The 26,102-nt window shown below is 39.8% G+C and overlaps 1 protein-coding gene across 3 annotated transcripts in view; it reads right to left on the bottom strand.

The window, feature by feature from the left end:
- The window catches only part of GRIN2A (glutamate ionotropic receptor NMDA type subunit 2A), a 678,902-nt gene that overhangs the window by 27,537 nt on the left and 625,263 nt on the right, over positions 1-26,102 (bottom strand). For all 3 annotated transcript variants that reach the window (XM_077275211.1, XM_077275210.1, XM_077275212.1), the window contains one exon: positions 1,789-1,976. In XM_077275211.1, the coding sequence (XP_077131326.1) occupies positions 1,789-1,976 (188 nt within the window). The remainder of the gene's footprint in view (positions 1-1,788; positions 1,977-26,102) is intronic.

Genomic DNA, 26,102 nt, shown 5'->3' with positions numbered 1-26,102 from the left:
TTGATATAAAAGATTATTTTTGACATCCTGAGCTGTGGTTTGAATGGCATCACTTGGTGATATATGGCAGCATGGTGGCTCAGTGTTTAGCACTGTAGCTTTACAGCGCTGGGATCCAGGATTCAAATCCCACCAAGGACAACATCTTCAAGGAGTTTGTATGTTCTCCCTGTGTTTGTGTGGGTTTCCTCCGGGTTCTATGGTTTCCTCCCACACTCTAAAGACATACTAATAGGGAATTTAGATTTTGGGCCCAATTGGGGACAGTTGTGATGATGATGTCTGTAAAGCACTGTGGAATATGATGGCGCTGTAAAAGCATAATAAATATATAAAATTGTTTGGATGTATTTCATTTTTTTTGAGAGACGACCCAAAAAATGGCAATTATGGTATTTACTTTTTCTTCTTTATTGCATTTACCATATGGATTAAATATAACAACCTAACAGCATGTGGACACCAATATGGCAAAACTTATCTCCCCTAAGATTGACAGAGATATTTAAGAAGTTAAACATCAGCGATCGGAGCTAACTCTGATCACTGTTGTTATAGGCAGATGCCACCGATATAAAACAGTTGACACTTTTACAAACCTTTATCCGCTCCATGACAGATATATAGGTCATGGAGCATAAAGGGTTTAAGTAGCGAGGTAGTGATAATTATGCATGTGAGGACTTGGGACCACTAGATCTCATGTATCATAATGATCTCACACCTTTCCTTATTTCAATAATAGTTCTAATTCTGAAAAATAAGTTGTCTTATAACTGCCATCTTCATGCTTTTACTGTTTGTATGTTAGATGATGTTGAAAATAAAGTTGTTGTATATAAGTGGTTGCTCCTGCTTTGCCCCATCTATTTTGATGCCTGTTAACTCATAATGAGGTGAGTTACTAGAGTTAGGAAACATCACTTTTGACTTGACTTTGTTGGTGTTTATACTTTTTGGATAAAAAACTCTAACTAAATACATTGGTGAAACTCATCAAAGCTTTTTTTTTATCTGGATTTCTGGGAAAAAAGCTTTGAAAACTCACAATTTTTTTCTGTAGTGTGAGGTTTACACGCCATTCTTTCCCCAACTCTGCAAAGTGGTTGGAGCTGGGGCATAATGGGGTGTGGCAACCCTGGTCATCAAATTCATGAGGAATGAGGGCATTTGCTAAGCCACAAATCTTACTCCAGCAAAGACTGGATTTGTGGTGAGGCACACATAGCAGCGCTCACCACTACGTGCCTCCCCTGATTCATTAAGAGGCTTGCACCAGTCTTGATGAATCACCCCTTATAAATTTTTTTACTATTCACTTTCTTTACTAGTGAGGCATTATGCTTTTAATCTAGGTTTTGTTAGTAAAGAATAAGTGGTAGAGTTGAGCAAAAGGATTTGCAGGACCTCGGTTGAGGAGCCACATGGGCCCTCACTGGCAACTGGACCAGATCACTGCAAATTTCCTGCTACCTGCCAGCATCCTGAGCTCCATCTATTATTATTAGGCCTTGAGATGTCATGACACAGTGGAGCAATAGACTTATCAAAAGAGACACCCATTTGCTAGCAGGCAGTAGGATGTTCGCAGTACTCTGGCCTGGCTGAACAATGTTCAGATGTTGCCACTGGACCAGTATTCTTCAAATCATTTTGCTAAACTCTAAAAAGTGGCTTTTCTAATTTTCTCAAACACCAAAAGGACAATTCAATTTATTACACATATACAAAGTTGCCTGCTGCCAGTGTTTAGTGATCCATAAGACATCTTTGAAAATTCCAACTTACCATCGCCAACAAACTGTAAAAGTGCTAGATCAATAGGTCGTTTCCACGGAGAACCTTTCTGGAGAGCAATGCCATAGCCTGTTGTGGCAAAGATGTAACCACTGCCTATGGTCACAAGCTTGCAGCCTTCATCTCTTCCAGCCATGTAATTCAGCACTGCTGCATCATAGATGAATGCATCTAACTTCCTGAAAAGAAACAAGTTTTAAAATGTATGACAATTTATTAGAATTAATACTAAAATATTCTTAATAGTCATATATTTTCTAAGATAGCCAAATCATTCTCTAAATTAAGTGGTCTAATTCAGTTCAAATTATTATTATTAGAATTATCGCCACCTGTCCATCTGCTGAAATCCATGAGAATGCTTTGAAATTACCTGGGGAAGAAAGTGTTACCCAATATTTCCTTCACATAAGCAACTGTTTGAAAAACATAGTACTATAAAGCATTTGTTTAATTGATGGGTAGAGTTGAGCGAATTTTGCAAAATTTGGTTCCGATTACAAGTGGCGGCAAATATTGTTTTTCCAATATTTGCCAAACACAGTCAAACATCATTGGAGTCAATGGAAGTAGAAATTAATGAATATGTTCAGAACCAATCATCAAACATAAATTCGGCATGAATATGACAAATTCAAATTCGATGTTCGATTCCGAACATATTCGCTCAACTCTAGTGATGGACAGTCATGTTGCACATAATTTTGTCCAACATGCCACAGTGCCTTGTGTTTTCAGGTGAGGTTTTCAGGAACCCTTTATGATGTTCATATGTTCAATTAGGTAAGCACAAATCAATTGTAAAAACTGTAAATCAAGATTGTAAACGTGTTGTATCCTCCTAATTCTTTGTAGTCAATGTTCATTGTGGGTAATAAAGCAGAACTATCCCATAACGACTGTTTTTTAAGCCAAGAAACCATTTTAGCTTTATTTGCAGAATAGAAATTTTAACGCAGGGATGATAAGAACCAACTTTCTCGGACGAGTGCTATCCGTGGTTTTGATGGGTAGCACTACTACCCATGATAATCTGTGGGGCTGTGCATATGTCAGATTTTTTCCTAGGTCCAAATGGTCCATGGAAAAAAACTGAAAAGACACCCGATCTTGATCCCAGTGTCAGATCCAAAGCGGCAATGCAAGTCTACTGGATTGCGAAAAAACATCGGACCACAATCGAATGGCATCCAAGTTCTGTCTAATTTTCACAGATTTTCCACTTTTCCACATCCTAGAAAAACTGATGCCACTTTGATCAAACTCTGATTAAAGTCAAACTGAATTATAGTACCATTTTTCTTGAATGTGGAGAAAATTGTTGCGTGATCCTACACTTGTCATCCGTGTTTGGTCTATGTACAGTCCGTGTTTTTACAGCAGCAGATAGAAATCATTTAGGGGGAAGATACAGATTAGATATTAGGAAAAACTTTTTTGACAGTGAGTGTGATCAATGAGTGGAACAGGCTACCACGAGAAGTGGTGAGTTATCCTTCAATGTAAGTCTTCAAACAAACGGCTGGACAGACATCTGTCTGAGATAGTTTAGTGAGTCCTGCATTGAGCAGGGGGTTGAACACAATGACCCTGGAGATGCCTTCCAACTCTAACATTCTATGATTCTATGATTTACAAGACCATTTACAGTTTCCTACTTTGTAGAACTGTTATGTATCTGCAGCGCCCCAGAGTCCTGGTCGTTGCAGTAATGTCGCTCTGCCACCAGGGGGAGTGATGTTACGTCTGATTGCACTAAAGGAGTTCACCTGACCAGGTAACACTCACACTACACTTCACACTCCGGCCACCAGGGGGAGTGGTTCTATCTAGTAGGCCACTCCTGACGCTCTGGTAAAACTGGGGGTTGGACAGGAAGACAGGGAGAAGTAACTGAGAAGAGCTAGAGAGAGGACCTGTCAGGGATGGGATCCTGACAGATTCCTAAGAAAGGACAAAAAGTGAGAAAAGGGGAATACAGCAAAGAGGCGATAGGACCAGAAGGAGTCGTGCTGTAAAATCGAGGCAACATCCTTCTGAGGCGCAAACAGTCGGTGGCCGGAACGCCGAGAAAGTAAGAGACTTTAAGCATTACTTCAAACCACGGCAGGACAGCCAATTAGAGGTTGGCTGTGTCACTTAAACACCTACGCAGACAATGGAGGCAGCTGTGGGAGAGGGGCGACTCTAGAGTCCCGGAAGAACTCCAGGCCTACCCCATCATACGGGTGCGTCCTAACCATATCATCTGGGGGACGGAGAGAACGAACATCAGAGACAGACAGAATCAGTTGTGAGGACTATCCTGGGGTGCTCAGCAGGGAAGGACTACAACACACAGGCGCTAGAAGGTAGACACTGATTCCCACCTGCAAAGGGAACTCCGGATGTGCCATTGGACCGGCCGGTCTCAGCCAGCCCTGTTAACAGTGCTCTGGATTGAGTACCTCCAAACCTTCAGTAAAGAGGTAAAGAGACTGCAACCTGGTGTCCTTGTTATTTACTGCGACCGGCACCACACCACAACAGCATCACTCTCCACCTTCATTGGACGCCCCTCAGCAGGGTCAAGGGCCGGGTCTAGCCACCATGACAACCCCAGAACTGAGACAGAGAGGCCCGGTACCGGGTACCCCTCGGCCCTGCGGCAGTGGGGGGGCTCCATATCCATAATTATAGAATGCTATACTGTGTTTCTCTTTGGCATACAATTTTTTTCACACACCCATAGATTTGTAGACTTGAATGGGCAAGTCTCATCTGATTTACTTAAGAAACTTGCTGCAGTGTTTTTTTAAGTGCAGATTCAATCAGTGAAAAAAAATCGTTCATCTGCACTTACTGTTGAGTGATAACCGTCCGATACTTGAAAGTATCAGTATCGGATAGTATCGGCCGATACCGGCAAAGTATCGGATCTCACCGATACCGATACCAATACAAGTCAATGGGACTCAAGTATCGGAAGGTATCCCTGATGGTTCCCAGGGTCTGAAGGAGAGGAAACTCTCCTTCAGGCCCTGGGATCCATATGAATGTGTAAAATAAAGAATTAAAATAAAAAATATTGATATACTCACCTCTCCGACGCAGCCTGGACCTTACCGCTGTGAACCAGCAGCCTTCTTTGCTTAAAATGAGCGCGTTCAGTACCTTCCATGACGTCACGGCTTCTGATTGGTCGCGTGCCGCTCATGTGACCACCACGCGACCAATCAGAAGCCGTGACGTCATCCCTCAGGTCCTAAATTCCTAGAAGGGAATTTAGGACCTGAGGGATGACGTCGCGGCTTGTGATTGGTCGCGTGGCGGTCACATGAGCGGCACGCGACCAATCAGAAGCCGTGACATCATGGAAGGTGCTGAACGCGCTCATTTTAAGCAAAGCAGGCTGCTGGTTACTACCAGGGCGCGTCAGAGGGTGAGTATATCCCTATTTTTTATTTTAATTCTTTATTTTTTACATGGATATGGATCCCAGGGCCTGAAGGAGAGTTTCCTCTCCTTCAGACCCTGGGAACCATACACTGGGAACTTCCGATTCCGATTCCCAATACCACAAAAGTATCGGATCTCGGTATTGGAATTCCGATACAGCAAATATCGGCCGATACCCGATACTTGCGGTATCGGAATGCTCAACACTATCTGCACTGCCTCATAGAATAATATTGGTCCATGGGCTGTACATTATTCAATGAACAGCACGTGGTTTGACGATACAGCTATTTGAAGGAGGCCTTAGTCTGTTTGCCATTTAAGCAGAAATGCTTCCGATTCATACTTCAAACCTATCCACAAGTTTACACTCATCACACTGAAGCCATAGGACCATGTTATTGAACTCTGTCAGTCTAGTAAACATTAATATACCTTTTTTGTTTTCACTTTATGGAGTAGTTCAGTTTCCAGGACAAACATAAAAAAACATATACCATACTCTATACTTTTTGTTACCTGAAATAGCCAAAAGGAATGAAGCAATAGATACACAAGTAATGAAATTATTACAAACTTTATTAAGAAAGCATAACAAAAAAAACATTTAAAAACTTTGTAAAAAGGGAGAAAAACATATCCCTATCTGATAAGTTTGTCATTTCTTGTTTTTCAGATAGGTCTTGCATGTAGGGGATGTCTCTCTTTTTTACAAGATTTTTAACAGGTTTTTTTTATTATGATTTCTAAATAAAGTTTGTTATATTTTTATTACTTGGGCCATTATTGCTTCGCTCTTTTGAATATTTACATTTGTTTGGGAGTACCCCCTTTGCCTATTGGCCTGATGTAGTTTTTTTAACCTGGATGCCTATCAACTGAGGCATCTGTCGTAGGTTTTCCAATGAACACTGCTAATTGCAATGCAACATGCTAACATATACATAACACTGTTGTTTATTTACAGTGGAAAATTTTACTAGCTAAAGGGATAATCCCAAAAAAAGTAAAAAATTAAAGTGTTTTCTAAAAAAAAAGGGCTCACTCACATGAGGGTATAGATCGGATGAGTACAATCCGATTAAAAATTGGATCAATAATATGCTATGAGGCAGTGAAGATCAGTGATTTTTTTCTCATGCCGATCTGGAATGAGAAAACAATAGAGAGTATTCGGTGATTGGATCGCACTCACCCATTGATGTCTATGGGTGCTTGTTAAACATTGGACTGCACTCGGATATCATCCGAGTACAGTCTGATTACTGTGGACCCAGGCAATGGAGAAGATGGACAAAATTAATTGCTCCACAACAAACAAGGTGGCTGGTAGCACTCTCTGTGTAGGACACATGTCCATTAGTGATGAGCGAGTGTGCTCGTTGCTCAAGTTTCTCCGAGCATGCTCGGGTGGTCTCTGAGTATTTTGGCGTGCTAGGAGATTTAGTTTATGTCGATGCAGCTGCATGATTTCTGGCTGCTAGACAGCTTGAATTCATTCAGGCAATCCCCACATCTATTCAAGCTGTCTAGCAGCCGCAAATCATGCCGCTGCATCGACAAACTAAATCACCGAGCAAGATGAAATACTCGGAGACCACCCGAGCATGCTCGGAGAAACTCGAGTAACGAGCACACTCGCTTATCACTAATGTCCATATTAACCAAGGAACCCACTTGGTAATATGTGCAGCAAATGAAGAAAGTGTAGACAGCGTCCAGTCCAGGGTGAAGAGATGAAGTTTCATTCCAACTTAGAAAATATAATATAACGTTTCGACCTCAAGTGGGTCTTTCTCAAGTGATTAATTTCTCTGTCTTCCTCACATCTGTGCTGTGATTCTGTGATCACACTAAGGTGACGCTTGGATCAATCTCTGACAGAGTTTGATCCAAGTGTCATTAGCATTATCGACATGATTCTCTGGCATGAGAGAAGATATGCTAATATGGCCCCGACCTTACCCTTTGTTGCTAGATTTACTTTATTCCTCAAGTTTTATAGTATCAGTAACGTCCTATTCTTCCTATCTCATTGCATTCACTACAGTTCGCAGCTTGGTATATTGTGATTCTGACCACTTATCGTGGAGTTTAACATATGCACAAAATAAAAGAAATAGCTTTTTGTTCAAGAGTACTCTCTGGCATGAACAGCTAAATGTACGAAACTTTAGAAAACGGAAGTTCAAGGGCCTTCACGGTCCAGTGTATAAGCTCTGTGTTTAGGAGTTTGGAAATAAGAAAAAAGATATGGAAGATAAACATCTTTGGTCAGTGTCAGGAAGGGCACAAAGGGCACAGAAAGCGAGGCACAAACAGTAAAGCAGAAGTGACAGAGCAATGGAAGATAATGTCAGTAACTTAAAGAGAAGCTTGAACTTGGTAAGAATAGATTCAATTTTGTTAAACAACCCATGAAAGATTGAAGCAGTTAAGGTGCAGATTCGTGAACTGGATACCAGAAAACCAATTTCAAGTAAATAATAGAGCATAAAAAGCCCACCACAGAGGAACGCAGCTGTAATTATTCTCTTTTTCACTAAATTCAATTTGACAAAATTTTTGCAACATAGCGTTTCTGTAAATACAAAGACAAAAATATAAGCAATTTGGAAAGCGCAATCAGGACTATTATGGGATTTTTCAGAATTAGAAAACATGGTGTTTTGTTTCATATATACTGAATATACTGTATATATACTGTATATATACCGTATGTATAAAATGTATTTACAAACATTTCAATATTTCCAGTTCTTTTTGATGACGCCATGAAGACATTATTCTAAAATATGAAATGTTGCATAGAACAAAACAAGATTAGAAAACAAAGCAATATTATGCTTATTAGGGAAAGCTATCTGTCAGTATTGTATGTAGTGTTACACATTAGATGTAATATGAGAAGTAAAGGATATTGATGAAAATCTCTTCTGGAGGCCAGAACAACGTCTTAGCTTCAAACTGCGATAAAGGTTTTTGCTGTAAATGATTCAAGCTAAAGAGACTGCAGTGTTGTTATTAGGCAGCGTGCCAGCGTAGTACTGCAATGCAATACAGTATGTGAGCAATTAGCTAGTACCGTGTATGAATAATACATTGTAATCTGTATCATGTTATTAAATAGCATGAAATATGCTACATTTTCACTTTTAGAGATGGAAGTTGGCTGGGGGAAAAAGTGTAGACTGGATTTCCACAATGAGATAGGAGGTATCGGGGCATGACTATACATGAAGTAACAAAATAATAATGGGCGAATATTATGAATAATGTATCAGGCTCCAAGCTGTGGAAAGACTGAAGAGAACCGAGAATGTATTATAGGGTTGACGGGGCTTCAAGAGTCCTGAATACTTTACCAAGAGCTCAAAGAAGTCTCATGCTCTATTAGATACTATATTCTCTCAAAAGGCATTTTTTCTAGGACACAATTCAGGAACATACGAGAGCATCACAGTTTAGCAAACGGAGTCCCCGTGATCTCATAAAACACAACCAACGGGACTCTATGTGCAATAATACAGGTTGCATGCAAAGTTTCCTCTATATACACAAGACTGCTAATTATGCAAATTGTCTCTTCAGAAAGAAAGAGAGCTAGAACTCTAAGGCCACCTATTGGAACTTAGCAATCCTACAAGCCAATGTTGACCCTTTAACGAGCCTTGTCACATGATAATAGCCAAACCATAATCTCAATTTGTATACACTGTGTTTCGGGGTACTGCCCCTCATAAATGCAAAGAAGAGATCTGGTTTGGCTGTGTAGGATTGCTAACTTCCAATAGGTGGCACTAGAGTTCCAGCTCTCTTCCTCTCTGAAGAGACAATTAGCATATTACCCAGAGGAGCATTGCGGTTTTAAGTCTCCTCATCTCGGCATGCTTAGCATGTCGATCTCCGCAAGGATAAACCATACACAAGACTGTAATGTAAAACCATGCACCTTGTCACTCCATGGTCCATGGTTGCTTATCATGTATTCTCTGCTTTGAGATTCCAGGTGATAATTGTCAGTACAATTATAATCAAAGTGCCATATTTTAATCTTGCACTGGTTTAACTGGAAATGTCTTCCGATGCAAAATATTCAAAAGGGCCTCTAACTATGACAGATCTTTAACAGTACTGATTTGGTTACCCTTGGACTCAAGGGACTGAATGCGGCTGCACATATAGTTACACTCTTGGGTTCCGTCCATCCACTAGTTATAATAGTTTATAACCTATACATTGCAGATGTTTTAGTGTTACTGACTTACTCATCAATGTCTTAGGCATGTTTTGGATTGATTGACTATGTGCTGCATGAGCTAACACTCACTAATGGGTTGGGAATACTCACTTAGCAACGGGATTCAAGGTACACAGGAACACTTTTTTCATGTAACAGTCTATGTGGTTTATTATAGAGTCATAAACCGTACCACTAACAGTTCATTACATCACTTCCTACACGGTTTCATTTCCCAGACACTAAACATGCTGGACCTTACGTTGTCCAGTTGCCATGGGTGACCGCATGCCACACAGTTCATTAGTTCATGGAACACAATAAGCACCAACAGTCTATGGAGGTACCTTACGGGAGCTCCTGCTCCACCTGCTGACTCCTTGTCAGTCCTCTCTCCCTGGAAAAGCTGCCTTACAGGTATCACCAACTTGCCTAACAGGAATACACCAGTCGGTTCAAGACCCACCGAAGGATGGTAGCTCCCCCAACACAGTAGCCATCACTGGCTCTGCAGGTCCTTGGCCTCACCTTGCACTTTTCAGGGATCCAGTCCACACACACAGGACCTCCCAACACAGAGGCCACTCAGAACCACGGCCTCATCAGGTGTTCTTCAGGGATCCGGTCCACACTCTGGACCTCCCAACACTCAGGCCTTTCAGGATCACAGCCTCACCAGGTGCTCTTCAGGGATCCGGTCCACACTCTGGACAGCCCAACACTCAGGCCTTTCCTCTCACAGGACCTTCCAGCCCAGAACCATTCAGGTCCATTCACAGAAACCATGTGACCCACAACCTGGTCACTTTACATACTTGTAACCACTCCCATAGGTGGGAGGTGTGTATGTGTGGCTAGTCCGACTCACCCAACTCTCAAACTAGCCCTGCCAGCCTCCCTCTAAAACAACATAATTACTTGTGGGACTGTAGTTCCCAAAATAACCTTACTTCAGGCTGACAGTGCATAGTATCTTCCTCTGTGACACACATACCGGCCATTCACAATAGTGCCGGACTTTGTCTCATCACCATAGTTATGCCTGTGACTGCCATGCATTTCTATGGCCTCAATACGCCATCATGCATATTCTGGGGAGACCATGCAGCGCCCCCTACCTGTAACAGGGGTCACTCCACTCTACATTCTACATTTCCTGAACTTAGGTAGCTTGACTTTATGTGTTAGTTTGTGACTTTTGTGATACTTTTTTCCTTTTTATACATATTTGATCTGACCCAGGCTTACTATTTAATTATATTTTAGCTATAATATTCGTGAATAATTTTTCTTGTACTAGCTGCCCCCATAAAAAAGCCAATACTCCCCCCACACCAAACTTGCATATGGGGAATCTCATTCAAATCGTGATCTAATGAAGAACAAGTCCTCTGAAATATCTGTCTGTAGATGAATGTCTGACTTTACTAATATGCCTAGTCAAGGTTCATGAGGGTCGTAGACATTGACTTATAGGTAGCATAGCTATTTCCAATGGATGCCACTAGTGAGATAGTTTTCCATCCTTGATGTATAAAGTGTATAAAGCAAATTTTATTTTTTCCTTAGAGCATTGTAAATACCACTCTATATGCAACTCATCTATTTAAAGAGAGCCAATTCCCTACCTAAGCATTAGTAACCACTCATCTCATTACATTTTTCTGCCTTGCTTATACTAAAATTGCCTATAAAATTAGTTTTTACCTGCTTGTACCTCCTAATGGGGCCAACAAATCACCAAGACTCAAACAAAACCTACAAGAAAGCAGCAGTTCTACAAATAAAATCTACAGTTCATAAATGGCCCCCAACATTTATTGGGCAATTGGGAACTTGGATGCAGGGAAGATAATTCTTTACACTAGAAATGGATGATACTTGTGTAACTTTGTGTTTGCCGTTTACTGTATATATATATATATATATATATATATATATATATATATATATATATATATATATATATATATATATATATATATATATATATATATATATATATATATATGTATTTAGGTATCTATTGTAAAACCCTTGTCTTTTTAACTTCACCTGATTTTGTAATTATATGAAAATCTTCAAATAAGTAATGTCTTTACCTCTCAGCACAAGAAAGGGAATGGTGTATGAAGAACATTTGGATAGAAAGCAGAAAGCTAATAAGTAATTCAAGCAGCCAGCTCGAAACCTATGGAGTATAAACCAATTAACTTTTATGGATATTTAAATTAACTCTCCCCAGCTTCCCCCCTCAAAGTAGCGCAGTTCAGCAGAACAAAAGACATGATTTTATATTTTACAATCCACAAAGCAATTCCAGAAAGAAAAGGCAATACACCTTAAAATGTAGAGTGCTCTAAGTAAAAAAAAAAAAAAGAAAAAAACAAAGAAAATGCTGATGTTACACACTATTACTGTATTAATGGAAATCTGGCAACAGAATTTTGCTATTTTATCTGAGGCATGTATAATACAGGGCAAGTGAGCCAGATTCCAAGGATGTGTCACTTACTGGACTGTGTGTTGTGGTCTCAATAAAATCAGTGTTTTATCAGCAGGAGATTATCACTGCAAGACTAAGGCCATGTGCACACGTTCAGTATTTTTCACCTTTTTTTTGCGTTTTTTCTCTATAAAAACGTGATAAAAACGCGAAAAAAACGCGAAAAAAATGCTAACATATGCCTCCCATTATTTTCAGGGTATTCCGCATTTTTTGTGCAAATGTTGCATTTTTTTCTGCGAAAAAAATCGCATCGCGGAAAAAAAAGCAACATGTTCATTAAATTTGCGGAATTGCGGGGTTCCGCACACCTAGGAATGCATTGATCTGCTTACTTCCCGCATGGGGCTGCGCCCACCATGCGGGAAGTAAGTAGATTATGTGCAATTGGTACCCAGGGTGGAGGAGAGGAGACTCTCCTCCATGGACTGGGCACCATATAATTGGTAAAAAAAAAAGAATTAAAATAAAAAATAGTGATATACTCACCTTCGATGGCCCCCGCCTCTCAGGTGCATGCTGCCGCTTCGGTTCCTATAGCTGGTGTGTGGTGAAGGACCTGCGATGATGTCGCGGTCTTGTGATTGGTCACCGCGACGTCATCGAAGGTCCTGCACACACCATCTATAGGAACGGACGCCGCTGAGATGGGCTGTCTGCAGGTGAGTATAACCATTTTTTAAATTTTTTTTATTACTTTTAAACATTCTATATTTTACTATTGATGCTGCATAGGCTTCATCTATAGTAAAAAGTTGGTCAATTGGTCACACTTGTCAAACACTATGTTTGACAAGTGTGACCAACCTGTCAAGTCAGTTTTCCAAGCGATGCTACAGATCGCTTGGAAAACTTTAGCATTCTGCAAGCTAATTTTGCTTGCAAAATGCTAAAAAAAAAAAAACGCGACAAAAACGGGAAAAAAACGCAAAAAAAAAAATGCGGATTTCTTGCAGAAAATTTCCGGTTTTCTTCAGGAAATTTCTGCAAGAAATCCTGACGTGTGCACATACCCTAAGTCTCATGTGCACAGCAGTCCAGCTAATCTGTGTAACTACACCCCCACCACTGACTGGCTGCTTGCTGATAGTGTACACTGAAAGCTGTCAATCAGTGGTGTCTTCGGGGTTAAACGGAGCTCAGCATTATGACCACTTCTACATCAACAGATAGCAGAGGGATTCTATCAAAACTGCACCAAACAGTTCAGTAAGTCATACATCACTGGAATCAGGCTTTCTTGCCCTATAGAGTTTGATTCCAGTGATATGCTCTCAGATTACATAGCAAAAGCCACTTCCAGTTTGAACTTTACTCATTGCGGTCTCATTAGTTATAGGTGGGTAGATTTAACTAATCCTATACAGTCAATGGAAACAAACAGAAACAATAATTGTAAGTACATTAACCCCTTCACACCATGACCCTTTTTCAATTTTTTTTTTTTGTTCTCGTTTTTTCTTCCATTTCTTTCAACAGCCATAACTTTTCTGTTTTTCCATACCAATAGCCAGATAAGGTCTTTATTTTGTGAGATAAGTTGTACTTTTGAATGGCTCTATTGATTTTACCATATAGTGTACTGGAAAATAGGAAAAAAATGCCAAGTGCAGTGAAATTGAAAAAAAGTGCAATTCCACAAGTATTTTTTTTTTAACTTACCGTGTTCACTATTTAGTAAAACTTGACCTGGCAATATGATCCCTCAGGTCAGTACTAGTACGCAGATACCAAACATGAATAGTATTTAGTTTTTTTAAGTGGTAAAAAAAATTCTGAAATTTGTATGAAAAAAAAGTTTTCGCTTCTGTTACTATTTTCCGAGACTCGTAGTATTTCCATTTTTTGGTATCTGGACCTGTATGAGGGCTTATTTTTTGTGCCCTGAGATGATGATTTTATTGATACCATTTTGGAGTAGATATGGTGTTTTGATCTTTTCATATTGTATTTTATTGCAATGTTGAAGCGGCAAAAAAAAGTACGACAGGCGTTTTGATTTTTTTCTCGTTACAAGTTGAACTTTTGTGTTTTTTTATTTTTTTCATATTTTTTTAATATTTCAATTTTTTACCTTGTTTAATATCCCCCTTAGGGAACTTGAAGATGCAATCATCTACTTGCCTGTGTTATACATAGCCGTGCATTAGCATATAGCTGAAATCACGATCTCTTATTATCGGCATTCGCAGGATGATCGTAATGACAGGCACAGGGGTCATCAGCTGACCCCCAACTGTCATGACAACCCATTGTTGCCGGGTGACCACGTGGCCGATTGCAGCGGGGAGAAAACTAACTTTATTCTCCCTGCCAGCACATAGTGGATGAAATAAGTATTGAACACATCACCAGTTTTCTGAATAAATATATTTTATGGAATTATAGAATGTTAGAGTTGGAATGGACCTCCAGGGTCATGATGTCCAACCCCCTGCTCAATGAAGGATTCATCAAACTGTCTCAGATAGATGTCTGTCCAACCTCTGAAGACTTCCATTGAACGAGAACTCACCAACTCTCGTGGCAGCCTGTTCCCCTCATTGATCACCCTCACTGTCAAAAAGGTTTTTCTCATATCTAATCTGTAAACTCTTCCTTTCAGTTTCAGTCCATTTATTCTCATGTTTTCATGTGCAAATGAGAATAAGGATGATCCCTCTACACTGTGACAACTCTTCAGATGTTTGTAAACAGCTATTAAGTTTCCTCTTAGCCTTCATTTTTGCAAGCTGAACACTCCCAGATCCTTTAACCAATCCTTGTAGGACATAGTATGCAGTCCACTCACCATCCTAGTAGCTCTTCTTTGAATTTGAGTAAGTAGATTCGAACTGATAAAACCACTACTTGCGAGAGAAGATATATTAATGGATAATTAGACGAGTGCAGATACAAGACCAGTGTTCATGGTGAATAAACAATAAACCCTGTACATGAGGTATAAGCAGGAAAATATTGCTGTAAAATCTCTAGAGATTAATAACGATAAAACATGTAGGTATATTACCATACAGAGGTGGTACGATGTCCTGGCACTTAAAGAAGACAATGAGCCGTGATAAGGCTGTTAATCACGCGGACAGCACGTGATCCGCCGCGTCACACAATAGCAATATTTTCCTGCTTATACCTCATGTACAGGGTTTATTCACCAGGAACACTGGTCTTGTATCTGCACTCATCTAATTATCCATTAATATAGCTTCTCTCCCAAGTAGTGGCTTTATTAGCGTGAATATAATCTACTTACTCAACTATATTCTTTCGACAACCTTGTGGTTATTGTCTTATTTGTAGCAGATAAACCACCAATGCCAATAACTCTTCATACATTCTTCTCTGAACTTGCCCTAGTTTTTTGATGTCTTTTAAAAATGTGGTACCCAGAATTGATCACAGTTTTCCAGATGAGGATTGACCGAGAAGGAGTAGGGAGGGATAATTACTTGATGTGATATAGATGATCTGCTTCTCTTAATACATCCCTGAACTGTGTTTGCCTTTCTTGCAGCTGCATCACACTGTTGACTAACATGCAGTCTGTGATGTTTTAGTATACCCAAGTATTTTTCACACTTGCTTCTGCTTAGTTCTATTCTTCCCATTCGGTATTTATAAAGGTGCTATTGAAATTCTCACCAGATATCGGAAAAACCCATACAATCCATACAGGCAAAGAAATCAAGCCATAGATGTCCATTAATTTAGTTATGTGTAATAATGAGAAATGACACATGGAAAAAGTATTGAACACATGAAAAATAACCATGGAAAGTCATCATTATCAAGGTGTCACATAAGAAATATCTCATGTTTAGGTAAAAATTGTGAGCTGTCTTAAGAGCTTGGCAACCTTAATGTTGGAAAACATGGTGATGGCATTGGTTAAAGAAGAATTTCTAAACTAATAAAGGTTCTAGTGATCACTGTTGGGCCATAACTGGAACATCATTTCACTATAAACCGGCCACAATTAGGTACTCCTCGCAAGATTTCAGATAGATGAGTGAAAATAATTATCAGAAGAGCTGTCCAAGTGCCAATGAGCACCTATGGAGAGCTGTGGAAATATCTAAAATCAGCAGATACAGTTGTTTCAAAGAAAACTATAAGTAAGGCACTCAACCTCCATGGCTTGTTTTCACGCTTAACACGCAATACTCCATTGCTGAAAAAAAACATGTTCAGGTGTGTTTACAGTTTGCTCAACAACATTTAGTCAAGCCTGAGAAATACTGAGAGACTATAATCTGGTTAGATGATACCAAAATTTATCTCTTTGGATGTCATAATACACACTGTGTATGAAGGTCAAAAAGCACTGCATTTCACCCCAAATACATGATACCAACAGTGAAATTTTGAGTTGAGGACATCATGGTGTGGAGCTGTTTTCAGCATATCGCACTGAAAAGCTTCCTTTATTTAAAGAAAGTATGAATAGAAAAATGTACAGAGACATACTTGATAAAATTGTACTGTTATCTACCAGGAAGATGAAGATGAAACAAGGGTGGACATTTCAGCAAGACAAAGATCATAAACACACAGCCAAGGAAACTCTCAATTGGATTCAGAGAAAAAAAATAAAGCTTCTAGAATGGCCCAGCCAATCAGTTGACCTAAATCCAATAGAAAATGTATGGAAGGAACTAATGTTTAGGATTCATAGAAGGAGCCCACAGTACTTTCAAGATCTGAAGAGTGTTTATGTGGAAGAATGGGACAAAATCACACCTGAGCAATGCATGCAACTAGTCTCTCCATACAGGAGGCATATTGAAGATGCTATCACCAACAAAGGCTTTTGTATGAACTATTAAATATATTGAAGTAACTTTATTCAATATTTTTTCATTCTCCAGCAGGACTTGGCACATGTCCACACAGCCAAAAGTACCAATACCTGGTTTAGAAACAACAGTATCGCTGTGCTTGATTGGCCAGCAAACTCGCCTGACCATAACCCCATTGAGAGTGTTGTCAAGAGGAAGATGAGAGACACCAGACTCAACAATACAAACGAGCTGAAGGCTGTTATCAAAGCAACCTGGGCTTCCATAACATCTCAGCAGTGCCACAGACTGATCACCTCCATGCCATGCCGCATTGATGCAGTAATTGATGCAAAAAGAACCCTGAACAAGTATTGAGAGCACTTACTGAACATACATTTAAGTAGGCAACTTTTCAGATTTTAAAAACATTTTTCAAGCTGGTGTTATAAAGTATGCTAATTTACTGAGATACCGTATTTTCCAGCATATAAGATAACCTTTTAACCCCTGAAAATCTTCTTAAAAGTTGGGGGTCGTCTTATACGCCGGGTGTCGTCTTATAGGGCGGGTGCATATGGTGGGGGAGTGGTCCCTATGAAGAGGAAAGAGGGGGAGTCTCACAGGGAAGGTGTTAGTGGAGTATTACCTCTTTGTGGCAGTGATGCTCTCTATGGGTCTCTGTGCTGGGGGCAGTGGTGGCTCCTCTTTGTGCGGTGTGGGGGCTGTATGCTCGGGGGCGGCGGCGGCTCTTTGTGCAGCATAGGGTCTCAGCCATCATTTCCTCAAAGCCCAGAGGCCCCATTGCTGCGATGCGGTGGCCTCTGGGAAAATGGCCGCTGGGGGCGGCGCATGCTCAGATTCAGATCTCGTCTTGGGAGACAAGATCTGAAACAGTGCATGCGCCACCCCCAGTGGCCATTTTCCCGGAGGTCACCGCATCGCAGCAATGGAGCTGCTCTGGTCTCCGGGCTTTGAGGAAATGCTGGCGGAGCACTGACACTGCACAAAGAGCCACCGCCGCCCCCCAGCGCAGAGCCCTCACACTGCTGAAAGAGGAGGCGCCACCACCGCCCCCCAGAACAGAGACCTGCAGAGAGCATCGCTGCCACAATGAGGTAATAGGGGGATACTCCACTTACACCTTCCCTGTGAGACGCCCCCTCCCTTCATCATCAGGACCACTCCCCCACCATATGCAGATTGGTCCGCACCTGCCCTGTTAGATGACACACGGCGTATAAGAAGACCCCCGACTTTTAAGAAGATTTTATATTTTAACTGGAAAAGTTGGGGGGTCGTCTTATACGCCGGAAAATACGGTAATGACTTTTGGGTTTTCATTGGCTGTAAGCCATAATAATCAACATTAACAGAAATAAACACTTGAAATAGATCACTCTGTTTGTAATAACTCTATATAATATAATATATGAATTTCACTTTTTGTATTGAAGAACTGAAATAAATTAACTTTTTGATGATATTCTAATTTAGTGAGAAGCGCTTGTATATATACACACATAGACAAAAATTTTCGTACTCTTCTTGTATAGAAAATAAAACCCACAATGGTCAATGAAATAACTTGAAACTGACAAAAATAATTTTCAATTTCAATTTGCTAAATATCAACTAATGAAGATCTGACATTGCTTTTGAATTGTGCATCAACAGAAAAATGAAAAATAACTTAATATAAATGGCCTGGAAACAAATTATTATTCCCTTAACTCAATATTTTGTTGAACATTTATTTGAAGCAATCATTGCAAATAAGCAATTTCTGTAATTCTCAGTGAGACTTCTGCTCCTATCTCCAGGTATTTTGGCCCACTCCTCATGAGTAGACTGCTCCAGTTGTCTCAGGTGTGAATGGTGCCTTCTCTATATTGCATGCTTCAGCTCCTCCAACAGATGTTTAATATGATTTTGATCAGGGCTCATAGAAGCCATTTAGAATAGTCCATTTCTTTGCTATTAGCCATTATTGACTGTCTTACATATTATGTTTTGGGTCATCATCATTATACTTTTGGAGGACCTATGACCCCTGATTCAGACCAAGCTTTATGACCTTAGGCAGCTCATTTCTCTCCAGTCTTGAAATTTCATTGCGCCTTGCACTGATTCAAGACACCTGTGCCAGATGCAACATATCATCCCCAAAACATAACCATGCCTCCTCCATGTTTCACAGCAGGTACAATATTCTTTTTTATATGCTTCATTTTTGACATTATTCCATACACTCTGTGGATTCTCAATAAGAATTTTGGCAAATTCCAGTCTTGTTTTTTTATGATTTGATTTTAATAGTGGTTTCCTCAATGGACGTCTGCCGTAAAGTCCATTTTGCCCAAGAGAATGGCCGTTGGTGCAGTCTGACACTGATGTACCTTGAGCTCTGTGGTTACTGTTTTTATTACCTGTCTTTTAACTAAGCCATCAATTTTTCTCTTGGGGGTCACATCCGGGGACATTGGTTACAGTCCCATATACCTTAAACTTCTGAATAAATGTGCAACTGTAGTAACAGGAACATTAAGCTGTTTGGACATGATCTTATAATTTTTACCTTTAACATGCTTGTCTATAATTTTCTTTTTAATCTCCTGATACATCTCTATCCTTAGCTTTCTTTGGTCCATGTTCAGTGTGGTACACACTAAGATACCAAATAGCACAATGACTACTGTTAAACCGTTAAATTTACAGACTGATTACAAGTTTCTAAACTCTTGTAATGCTAATTACAGGGCACACCTTAGTTTAACATGCATGTGTGGTCATAGTAATTTCAATCTTTTCGAAGGGTACTATCATTTTTGTCCAGACCTTTTCATTATTTTTTTCTCATATTTATTAGTTTATATTCAGTAAATTAAAACAGAAAATTACTTTTGCACTTTAAAGCTATTTCAATGTTCATTGTGGTCTTTTCTTACTTTATAAGTAGGGTGCCTACAATTTTGTCCATCTTTGCATCTTATAATACAGAGTGAGAATAAAGTTAAAATCTCATTAAAGATTGTCAGTTAGAAACATATAAAATTCATCGTTTGTATCTTTGTCCTCATGCTATGGCTTGGACAATTCCTAATAAAGTTGCATATTTAAAGATTACAACACAACTAAAACTGTTTTTACATAAGTAAAGAATAATAAGCAGTCAAGTTTGATTTAAGGCATGCCAGATAAATGTTTTCAGCTGCAGGGAAAAAGTGTTCTGATGATTTAATGCAGTATTGTTGAAATGCATTTCCTTTCAGTATGTAATTCTCCAGCCTTCCTTCACACCACAGTTGCGATTACAAATATGCTAATATGTGATTTGTCTAACATCTTTTCTGAGCTCTGCAGGCGGCAAATAGTATTGCTGTAATACCAAATGCCATGTTCACTTTCATTTTTTCTTACAAACTAGTTCTATGTATTATGGAAGTTGACAGATTATCACATATAGACATGTCCAAGCTTCAATATTTATCTTGTTTCCTATAACTGGAGATGGCCACAATAACAGGCACTCTACATGCTCTTAAGAACTCAACATGTTACTTACAAAGTATGCATTAATGTTTACATTGCATAGAAACATTTAATAACTGGAAATTGACAAATGATGGAATGCTTGAGACTCCGTAAATAGTGATATGAAGACTAAGCTCTTGAAAGTTTGAAACCCAAAAAGAAACAAGAACTGTGACACAGTTAGTGAGAAGGCCCTTGGCAACAAGGTCTAGAAGTGGAAAGACAATATCCTAAATGTAGAGTCTGTGTGAGAGTCAGACACCTGTCAGGTAGTAAGAAAGTGTATGTGAAGTATGAGGCTATGTTTGTGTGATCTCTGAGAAGGGAAGAGGAATGTTTCTGTACTATCAGGTTTATTTGGTCTGTTTTGCTGTTTCTCTGTGGGCTGAACCAGAAAGAAGGTGAATCATTCTTCTAACTAAAGGTACCTTCACACTAAGCGACGCTGCAGCGATACAGACAACGATGCCGATCGCTGCAGCGTCGCTGTTTGGTCGCTGGAGAGCTGTCACACAGACAGCTCTCCAGTGACCAACGATGCCGAGGTCCCTGGGTAACCAGGGTAAACATCGGGTTGCTAAGCTCAGGGCCGCGCTTAGTAACCCGATGTTTACCCTGGTTACCAGTGTAAAATGTAAAAAAACAAACACTACATACTTACCTTAGCGCCCCCCGGCGTCCGCTTCCTGCACTGACTGAGCGCCGGCCCTAACAGCAGAGCGGTGACGTCACTGCTGTGCTGTGCTTTCACTTTACGGCTGGCGCTCAGTCAGTGCAGGAAGCGGACGCCGGGGGACGCGAAGGTGAGTATGTACTGTTTGTTTTTTTACATTTTACACTGGTAACCAGGGTAAACATCGGGTTACTAAGCGCGGCCCTGCACTTAGTAACCCGATATTTACCCTGGTTACCATTGTACAACATTGCTGGTATCGTTGCTTTTGCTGTCAAACACAACGATACACTGCGATCTGACGACCAAATAAAGTTCTGAACTTTAACCAATGACCAGCGATATCACAGCAGGATCCTGATCGCTGCTGCCTGTCAAACTCAACAATATCGCTAGCCAGGACGCTGCAACGTCACGGATCGCTAGCGATATCGTTTAGTGTGAAGGTACCTTTAGTCTCAGCGGCATCTAAGTGGAGAAGGAGGGAGCATTCTTTTTAAGCCCTAGAAGATGATAGGTTTCCAAGGATAAATAGCCTAACAATAACCCTTAGGGCTGCAATCTTTGTACATCTTTTAGAAACTTTTAGATCAAAAATTGGAACCACGGAAAACGAATACAACTACAAAATTATACTAAAACATATATGCCCTTACCAGTAGTGTAATTAGAATGTGATGAGCCCTGGTGCAAGATTTTGACTGCGCCCCACATCCTTTTATATATGTCCCTCATCCTGGCCCCATCCTGGTATATATATATATATATATATATATATATATATATATATATATATATGCCCTCCATCCTGGTATATATGTCCCTCATCATGGCCCCATTCTGCAGCCACAATATTTACGCCCTGGTCCTCATGCTGCTCAATTGACTACAAAACAAAAATGTGATGAGTCTTGTTATGATACCAAAATATCATTTGTTTATTTTTCAAATGTAGAGCAGAGCTGATTATTTGAAAATTGAATAAGCGAATTGTACTGAATTTTGCCAAACAATTTGATTTGAAGAAACTAAATTCACATGAATTTCAATACTGGAAAACTGGTAATTTTTCAGACATGCGAGAGAGAAGAGGAAGAAAAAGCGTGAGAGCCCTGCTGAGCATAAGGGCTTGCACCCTACAGAAGAGAAAGAAAACTCCACTGACCATAAGTGCTTACACTCTAAAAGAGAGAGAGGACCCCACTGACAATAAAATCCTACACTATGTAGTAGAGAAAAAGAGGACCCTGCTGACCATAAGGGCTTACACTCTTTAGGAGAAAAAGGACCCTGCTGACCATAAGACTTTGCCCTCGATAGGATAAAGAGAGAAGACCATACTGGCCATAAGATAATACACTCTATTGAAAGACAAGTAGAACTTCACTGACTATAAGAGCTTGAACACTGCAGATGAGAGAGAAGAACCCAATGGGACTTACCAAATTTCTCAAGAGATGGAAAATGATGACAGGTGACCAGTGACTGACCACCACTGTACGAGGTATGATAATCTACTAGATGTCATAGCTGCAATGCATTATGGGGAAGCGCATGTTGCTATGCAAAAAAAAACCATTTTCTCGTACTTTGATGTTTCAGCAATGTGGGACCTGGTGTCGGACTTTTTTATTTTTTTTTCGCGAACTGCAAATCAAATCTCAAAGTGTTTGAATTTGCAAGAAACTGCAGATTTTAGAAATTCAACTCAAACCATGGAATTATCTACTCATCTCCAAACAAAAGTAAAAAAAAAATCTAAATACTATGTAATTGGTGTGCTTCTTGTAATAAATACTGCTGTAGTTATGTACCAGACATGGGGTGACATGAGAGAGAAAAATGTGTTTAACAACCCCAGTAAACCACACCAAATATACAATGCAACAAATGTTCTTACAACAATTTATGACATTTTCTCAATCTGAAATTTTTGTCTTAAAAAAATGAATTTTAGATCATCTTTTTTAGTTTAATTGCAACTTGTGGAACACAATAGAATCAAGCAAAAGGAAGAAATTAGGGCTGGAGTTACATGAATTTATATGATAAATGTGTATCAACAAGGAAGTGCACAAATGTTATTTAAGCGCTGATATAACAGGATTGCACAAGTTTATTATTAACAAAGATAACTTTTTTTTCATGAAGTTTTGATTAAATATTCTCCTATTTTCAGCCTTTTCAGTCTTGTCAGTATGCACTAGCTCTGGTCTATAAAATATTGGCAGCTTTGACAAATATTGGTAATTTAGTGCAACAGAGCAGAAAACTCAATATGAGCCAAATGACCTAAATTTACCACTGCGGACAGCATTTTGTTGAATTGGCAGAACATTTAATGCTAGCAGTGCTTCACCTCATCTTGATTTAGATAAAACCGTCAAACCAAGAAATATCACATATCATTTTTACCGTTTTTGTGCCAGTGGAAACCTAGGCTAATAAAACGTGTTTTGCCATTGTGATTTTCCATCACAATTCTGATATTCTGAAAGTTCTTAGCATTATGTAAACTGGTTTTAGCATCAGCGTGATTGCTTATCTTCATCTCAAAGTCAGTGTCTTGTTTATTTCTTTATTCACTCTCAAGGGGCTTTTTTCTTAAATCTCTTTTTGTGATATAAATATCCATAATATGGTAATTGTAGACAGCTGCCAGGCCATACTGTACCTTGTTATACCTTTACATTTATACGGATGCCCACGTATGTTTGGTTTGTTTCATTGCTTGGTACATTACGATGGAACTGAATTCTAGTCTACAGGCAGCACAAGACACAACATGGTGTTAGGTGTCATGTTCCTGCCGCTGCACAGGGGGAATCTCAAACCATGTCCACTGCGGTCTCCCATTCTTTTCCAGCTGCAGTGGAACCTGCTCAGCGGAGACATTGGTCCCAGCGTCTGGCTCGGACAGATACTGCACATTTGGTTACTGCTGCCCTTCCAGGTTCAGCCATTATAACCAGTACTGTTCGGCGGCAAGCAGGCGCTCCTGGGACTAAGTCCTGCTTTTCTCCTTCTGGTTTGAGTTGGCGAGTTTATCTTATACGCTCCCTATATCACTTTAACAGGCTCGACCCTCTGTGATACTGGTAGCGTTGCCTTTTATAGGGACTATTTTTGGTATTTAAACTCCCAAATCTTTTTTTTTTTTTTTTTGAGGGGATTTACACTTATCTCCTCTTGCTGCAATTTAGTAGGCTTATCGAGGCCCCCTTGCTAGCATTAGCCTTTTCATTTATATAGGGGCACTCCTGCACTATATGGTACTCTGGGGACGCCCAGAGTTTACCTGCTACCTTGCTCTGTGCACATAAGCCATTGTGCACATAAGTCACCGTTTGTGCATATGTGTTGTGCTATTTATGCTACATCTTTGTATCTTACATTTACGAAAGTACCAGCAGTGTGTTGGTGGCGTGACTCACCATATATTATTGTATCTTTAGCCGTCTCCATATATTCACTCTGTATAGGTCCATTGGTGTGTTGGTTGTATTTTAATATGTTTTTATTGGTGTTTTCTGTCTTCCTCATTAATAAAAAATTTTTTGTATTTTTTCAACTTAATTGTATTCTGGGTGTGCGCCCTATATGCATAGTCTCTTTTCTTGTTTGTTTGGTATATGCTGCTGCTATGCATTGAGCTGCACCCCTTATTATACTTACCTTATAGGTCGCAATTGGCTCCTCGCCCATTGGTAGTGCTCCCTAGCTCTCTCTCTTCCTTTGCATGCTGCTTTTCTCCTTCTGAGCATGCCCAAGGGAAGACCTCTCATTGGAGGTCGGGGGTCACATACTCAGGTCCTGTAGCAGCTCCTATTGGTCCACTAGGAAGGTCCTTGAGAGCTACAACTATAAAAGGTTCGCATGGCCATACAGCCATGCACTATTATCATTTGTGTTTGGCTGTTGCCATTAGATACTCTACCACTCAGTTCATATGTGGTGTGAGTCTGTTGAGCTTTGGGGCTGTACACTCAGGCTGGCAGCTAGCATCAGTGGGAGCAATTATCCTTGGCTTAGCATCTGGTTCCTTCATGTGTGCGGTTAGCACAGAAGAGTTCCAGAGCAAGCACAACCCTAGTTAGGGTATTATTCCATGTGTACAGTGCGACTCTGTGAGGCAACAGAGCTCGCTTTCATTTCACACGGGGTGAAATTTAACCCACGTGTTAGCTCAGTGTCCATCCGCCATTACTTTGCAGCAGGTATCTCTGCACTGTGGACCCCAGGCTTCGAACGCACCTCGTATCAATCTCTCTAATACTTGGTGCGTTCCGCTAGGCCTAACACATGGTTTGCCTACTAGAGATGAATTAATAGATTAAATTTGAATTTAATTTGTATAGGGCTTTATGAAATTCACATGACCTGACAATACTAAACAATTTTTATTTTTTTCCACATGAATCTCCAAATATCAACTTCCATTTTAGACATTACAAAAGATTGTATCAGCCATAATAAAAGGCTTGCATGAACTTAAATGTGACTGTGTGGGTTTCTCCATAATGTCTTGCAGTGTTCAGATCACATGTATAAAAGCCAAAACAAGGAATGAAGCAGCCATGTTGGTGATATAGGATAAAGAGAATGTCCATGCTTACAACTCAGAAACAGATATAGAAAGAGAAAACCCTAAAACATTGGACAAATACTCTAGATAGTAATTTGTTGTGCAACTTCAGCACTGAAAAATTAAATGATGACTCCGGTGAAAACATGTGGAAACCCTAAACCCTACACACACACCCCACACACAGTGGCAAACTAAGCAAAAAAATCAGGTTTACATATACAAAATAGACTTAATAAAATATGTAAAAGGAAACATGAATATGGGGCAAATAAATTACCAGCAAATTGAATTATCAGAGAAGTTATTCTCTGCAGATTTAATGTCCCTTATTGTGCTCTGGAGTCTATACAGTCCCCAGAGCATGATAAACGTATTATGTTGAAACTTAACTTTAAAAAACACTTATTCCCACCTCACCACTCACCTCTCCACCCGCTGTTTCTGGCCTGATGTTCGGTCTTTCGTTGCTCTGTCATGTTGAATCTTCAGCCTAATGTTCAATTTATGCATGGCTTTACGACCATGAGCAGGCTCTGGAGTTAACTACA

This window comes from Ranitomeya variabilis, chromosome 7 (genome assembly GCF_051348905.1).
Source record: "Ranitomeya variabilis isolate aRanVar5 chromosome 7, aRanVar5.hap1, whole genome shotgun sequence".
Classification (NCBI taxonomy): domain Eukaryota; kingdom Metazoa; phylum Chordata; class Amphibia; order Anura; family Dendrobatidae; genus Ranitomeya; species Ranitomeya variabilis.
Note: the sequence above shows the minus strand (reverse complement) of the source record. Positions and strands in the feature narration are given on the sequence as shown.